At 52.1% G+C, this 6,000-nt stretch overlaps 1 protein-coding gene across 1 annotated transcript in view; it reads left to right on the top strand.

Annotated features, from left to right (window-relative positions):
- Window positions 1-322: 322 nt before the first annotated feature.
- Window positions 323-6,000, top strand: part of SAMHD1 (SAM and HD domain containing deoxynucleoside triphosphate triphosphohydrolase 1) — a 28,675-nt gene continuing 22,997 nt past the window's right edge. The window contains exons 1-2 of the mRNA XM_066198736.1: window positions 323-587; window positions 663-729. Of these exons, the coding sequence (XP_066054833.1) occupies window positions 323-587; window positions 663-729 (332 nt within the window). The remainder of the gene's footprint in view (window positions 588-662; window positions 730-6,000) is intronic.

The raw sequence follows: 6,000 nt of genomic DNA, 5'->3' as shown, positions 1-6,000 counted from the left end.
TCAAGATTTGGGTGCCTTCAGCAGTTTGAAGGCAGCAGTGCTGTGGCATCACTTCTTTTGGGAGCAGCATGCGGCAGCTGGCGTTTGTGATGATGGCTGGGATTTGGGATGACCAGGCAGTGCCGGCGCAGGGTTCCAGGTAGTCCACGTGAATCCCCTAGTGCAGGGCCGCCGCCAACACACCGAGTGGCCGCGGTGAGCGTGCATCGGTGGGCCCCAGAGAGGACCCTGCCGCCCTGCGAGGTGAGGGGAGCTCTGTGGGCGGGCGGAGGCTCCTCCCGGGGCTGGGGCTCCCCCCGACCCCTCAGCACGGCCGGCCGCCATGCCGAGCCGCCGCCGAGGGGCCGCGAGCGGCGGTGACGTCACAGCGCGCCGGCCCCTGGAGCCGGCGGCGCCTGCGCGGTGGCGGTGCGGGATGGGGAGCCCGGCGGGCGCTCCCGCCAAGCGCGCGCGGTGCGACGGGCCCCGCTGCCCCGCCGGCCCCGGCAGCGACCGCGGCGACCCGCGGCTGTGGGACACGGAGCGGCTCTGCCAGCACCTCTCCCGCTGCGGCGTGGGCGATCCCAGCCTGCTGCGCCGCTTCCGAGGTACGGCGGGCCGGGGCCGGGGCCGGGGCACGTGCGGTCCCGCCGCTGGCACTGACGCTTCTCTTGCTCCCACAGAGAGCGGGGTCACCGGGAGGATGCTGCTGGACCTGCCGGCCTGCGCTCCCGAGCTCATCCGCGTCTGGTGAGGGCCGCCCGCGGGGAAACGGGGGCCGAGGCCCAGGAGTGGCGGCGGGCGGGCCGTGCCCGCAGGAAGCGGCGGCCCACGCGCGGAGCCGGGCTCAGCGCGGCCCTGGGCGGCGGCTGCCCCCAGCGCCTCGGGCGGAGCTGTGCGGGGGGGACGGGCACCCTGGGGCTCATCCCCGACCCTCGGAGCACTTCCCGTTCCCTGCTGATCCCAGCACAAGCACGGCGCGGTCGCTCGCTGCCCAAATAACCGTGAGAAGCAAAAACCTCGATCTTTTAGAAAAGGCTTAATGAAAATTAAACCTGCTACCCCCTGGGTAGCACAGTGAGCTTTGGAGTGTTGCTGGCAACACAAGAGTGAGCTCCAGGGGTTCTGACGGGAACTTACTTTTCTGCCTGAAGTTGCTGCTGCTCCAACTCCAGGAACGACAGCGGGCCCGATGTTTGACAGAGCGGGAGGTGCTGCTCAGGAGAGGCCGAGTGTCACCCGTCTCCCTGGGAGAAATCCAGGGCATCGACAGGTCAGCCTTGCAGCAGCTGCTGGGACTTGGCTCTCTGTTGTGCCTACAGGAGCGTGGGCTGCTATGGAAAAAGAAGTGTTGTTGTGTGTTCTGGTAGAACAGGGGCCTCTGGCTGAGTCCCCACTGCCCTGAGCAGTGCAGAGCAGGCAGTCCGGCTGGTAGTGGTCACCTGGTGCGAACACGGGGACACTGGATACTGTTCTAAAGTGTGTAAAGGATGTTCCCGGCAGTGAGGGAATGACTGGTCCCAAAACCCTTGTAATCTTTCTGATGGTGAATATGTTTTTCTGAAACAACAGAGAGTATGAATCTGTCCTGCTATTCTGTGTGTTGGAAAGGCCCCTTTGCCCCTTCTCTGCCCCACTGGGGATCCTCTCTTGCATTCCTCTACTGCGGTGTGAGCCCGCTTTCTCACCACATCCTTCCTGGTGGTTTTTAATCTTGTAATGTCTTTTCTTTGCTCCTTTGTTAACCTTGTTTATACTGTTTCCTTCAAATTTGTCTCCAAACCCACCTGCTGGCTCCAGCTGTTTGCTGATGTTGTGGTTGGTGGCCCTGAGGTAGGCTGGGGTGTGTAATCTGGTAGGTCCACACAAGTGCAGAGCTGTGCTTTCTGCTGGGAGTTAGAGCACTTTGGTGTTGGGTCCTTGGCTGAAAACTAATCAGAGTTCATGCTGTGCTGGGGGTGAAGGTCTCTTTCTCTGTTTTATTGAGACATCAGCATGCAAAGGGGAAGTGGGAAAGGGCGGGTGTCTGGGCGTGAGTATTGGAAGAGAATAAAGAGGTGGTGTCACACAGTGTGACAAGGCAGAAGGGCTGTGCTTTGGAAAGGTAAGACATGCTGGCTGGAGTCATTAAGGTATTCTTGATTTCTCTTTTTGTGGGGGTGGGGTTTAACTGCAGCTGTTTGAAGTATGCAGATGGAAATGCTGTGATGTCCTAGAAAGCAGCTGAGGACTTTGTTTATTGCTGAAGTACCAGGTAATTGCCTGACTGAAATGACAAGCTGGTATCTAGTTTTATTTAGGACTTGCCAGGAGGCTGATTGCTTCTAGCAGGGAAGGAGCATCAAGTGTCCAATCCAGGACACATTGGACATGTGCAGCCAGTCTGGGGAGTCAGCGACTGTCAGTGCTGAACATGGGCAGCAGGATGGGATAGCCAGGAGTCCCTCAGTGTGGGATACAGGTGATGGGGGCACAAGGCTGTGGAGAGCTCTCAGTTGGTGAAGAGAGCAGATGGTGATGGGTTTACAGGCTTGTGGGTTTTCTTTGTATAAGATACTGTTGACTTTGTATAAGTTCCTTCTGTGAGATCTGACATCTTGTTTCTATTAAGCTGAAACGGTTGAAAGTTGGATGAGAAATTGCTCAAGCGTTCTGCTTTTTGTATACATCTTTACTTTGCCCTAAGAACAATTCTTTTGCTGTCCATGGCACACTGTCCTGCGGTAACTTCGATCATTTCTCTGTGGCAGGCCACTACTTAATGCATGTCTTTCGTTCCTCGAGTTCCTGGATGTTCAGAGGTGAGAGCTTGGGCCAGTGGTGCCTGGAGGCACCTCAGTGGGTTTCCCAGGTGTTCTCATGTTGCTGGCAGTAGATGTTTCGTGTCATGTGTAGTGTGCTGCATGCTAAACACAGATGATGAGTGGAGCTGTCTGGCTGACCTCCTCAGAAGAGGAAAGGGATTTTCTTGTACTTGTGACTTGTGGCATGAAGGAGCGTGTGGAGAAAGCAGGGAGGGGAGTGCATGAGGAAGTGCCAGTTGTCACCATTTCCAAGCAGCCAGCAGTAATGCTGCTTTAGCTGTTGGAGGAATTCTGCCTGCAGAGCCCTGGAAAACTACAGTTCCCTGTGTTAACAGGATTTGTCTTGCTTAGGGGGGTCTGACCTTGTAGACTTCAGGGGAAAAATGCACTGCAGCTGTTTTATGTCTGAAGGAGGACCAAAACCAGGGAAGGTGGGGCATCCAGGCAATTGGTCACACCAGGATCCAGCATGCAGGGTCTAACATTTTCCTGATTCTCCTCCCCATCCCACCAGAGCAGTGAGGTGGCTGTGTGAGACTGGGTTCCCGTTTGGGGTTAATCCACCACAATCCTTCTTGGTGCCCAGTGTGGGGCACAAAGGGTTGTGGTTATGACAGATCTGAACGGAGATCTTGGGTTTGGGGAAGTGATTCATATTAAAATACAAATAGTGTGGCCAGCAGAACTAGGGAAGTGATTCTTCCCCTGTGCTGGTTGGGCCACTGGTTGTGCCACACCTTGAGTGCTGTGTCCAGTTCTGGGCCCCACTATTTAGGAAGGATGCTGAGATGCTGGAGCATGTCCGGAGAAGGGCAACAAGGCTGGTGAAGGGTTTGGAACTCAAGCCTTATGAGGAGTGGCTGAGGGAGCTGGGGTTGTTTAACCTGGAGAAGAGGAGGCTCAGGGAGACATTACCACTCTCTACAACTCCCTGAAAGGAGGGTGCAGCCTTGTGGGGGTTGGTCTCTTCTCTCAGACAACAAGTGACAGGACAAGAGGACACAATCTTAAGCTGTGCCAGGGTAAGTTTAGGCTAGACATTAGAAAAAAATCATTAACAGAAGGAGTGATTGGGCATTGGGATGGGCTGCCCAGGAGGGACACGATAGAGTCATCATCCATGAAGGTGTTTAAAAAAAGACTGAATGTGTCAGTGCCATGGTTTAGTTGATTACATAATGTTAGGTCATAGGCTGGACTTGATGATCTCAAAGGTCTTTTCCAACCTGGCTCATTTTGTGTGAAAAATAAGTTGTTAGAAGCATTCATTATATTAGTTTAATAGTTGCTGGTCACAATGTTGATTTCTTTCCTCTCAGAGTTGTATCATGGAACACATGCTGGTCTGGGCATCACCAAGGGTGCTTTTCATCTTAGAATTGTGGAATGGTTTGGGTTGGAACAGACCTTAAATATCATCTCATTCAGACCATGCAAGGCAGGGACACCTTCCACTACCCCAGGCTGCTCCAAGCCGTGTCCAACCTGGCCTTGAACACTTCCAGGGACGGGGTGGCCGCAGCTTCTCTGGGCAACCTATGCCAGGATCTCAGCACCCTCACAGGGATCAGTTTTTTCCTAATACCCAATCTGACCGTGCCCTCTGTCAGTTTAAAACCATTGCCCCTTGTCCTGACAGTATCTGCTCTTATAAGAAGTCCCTCTCCCTCTTTTTATAGGTCCCCTTAAGGTATTGGAAGGCTTCAGTGAGGTCTCCCTGCAGACTTCCCTTCTCCAGGCTGATCAACCCCAGCTCTCTCAGCCTGCCTGCACAGGAGAGGTGCTCCCCAGCTCTGCCTTGTCACAGTCCGAGCAGCAGCTACAACCCAGGAGCTCCCTGTTAGGGAAAGCAATACCAAGTGGCTAAGAGAAATGCTGCTGATCAACAGCTCAAACCTCATGCCCTTAATATTTTTAGTGATTGTGAATTATTAAATTATTTGGATGAGAATAGGTAGTGCATCAAGCAGTACTTTTTCCTAATAGTTGACACTTTATAGTCTTGTTTTCTGTTAAATTTTCTGTTGAAAGGCTGATATCAAACTGATCTTGGTGGTTAACTGCTGGAGAAAAAGTATTTTCTCGTGCTAGTATTTGCTGTCATAGTGAGGCTGAAAACATTTAGCTGAAGGGCAAGACTTGCAGACAGAGTTAGTAAAAGGAGGTGTGATAGAGCATATTATCTGTCTCTCTCCAGAGCTGTCCCACCTGTGCTCTTAGACTGCTGTGGCTACAGCAGAATATCTGCCCTGGAAGTTTAGCTCTGTGTTGGGAAGGGGACCTTCAATCTTTTATTTAAAATGACAGCAAAATTTCTTTGCAAAATAGAAGAATCAGTCTCAACAAAATCAGAACATGTTTTGTTCAACTCCACCAGCAAAACTGAAGTGGTTTGGCTGGTGGAATTGAAATTAATTTATGCAAAATTCAAGTTAATTTGACAAAATTAAACTAATACACAGTTGACTAACTGCAAGAAATTTGTATAAAAATCATTTGTTGTGACTGACATTTTAGTTTAAGGAAGCTTTGCATCCTTAATAAATGTCAATTATTAACTGCACATTGTCTTTCCCATATTTAAAGGACTCCAGGTGTGGCTTACACAATTTTTTTCATCAGTTTCGTGGTGGGTTTATTTCTCAGTTCTGTGTAAGTGGGAGAAGTGCCGCAGCCTAGTGGGCCTTCAGGTGCCGCTGCAGTCCCTGGCAGAAGCGCCTTTAACAAGGCACTCTATGTGCCAGGCACACAGGCACTCTCGAGTTTGGGGAGAGTGATTCAGCTCTCTTGTGAAGGGCTGCCAAGGCAGCCTTGGTCCAGGGGAAAGTCAGGTGATGCCAGGAAGCACCACACAAGACAGGTTCTTTTTTCCTAGGGTCTTCTTTATTCAGAAGCTCCTGGGGTCCGAGGAACCCAGATGCTCAGGGGAGCAGACTTTTATACACTTGTCTGAGGGCGGGAACAAGAACTTAGACCAATCAGGGCATGGATTAGGAAAACAACCAATCAATGAACAGCTCCAAAATAAACCAATGGAGAAGCGACAAATGAGGGAGGAACAATCTGCATTCTGCAGCAAAAACTCATGGGAGTGTTTCAGTTAACCTTGCCACAACTCACAGGGGAGTCACTTAGAGAGACCTCGCAGAGGGCAAGGCCTGCCACCTTGAAAACATCTCGTGCGCTGTGCATCCTCCGAGGGAGAGTGATCCCCTTT

The sequence above is a fragment of the Chamaea fasciata genome, unplaced genomic scaffold (genome assembly GCF_029207755.1).
Source record: "Chamaea fasciata isolate MVZ Bird 193981 ecotype frontalis unplaced genomic scaffold, bChaFas1.0.hap1 SCAF_17, whole genome shotgun sequence".
NCBI classification, from domain to species: domain Eukaryota; kingdom Metazoa; phylum Chordata; class Aves; order Passeriformes; family Sylviidae; genus Chamaea; species Chamaea fasciata.
Note: the sequence above shows the minus strand (reverse complement) of the source record. Positions and strands in the feature narration are given on the sequence as shown.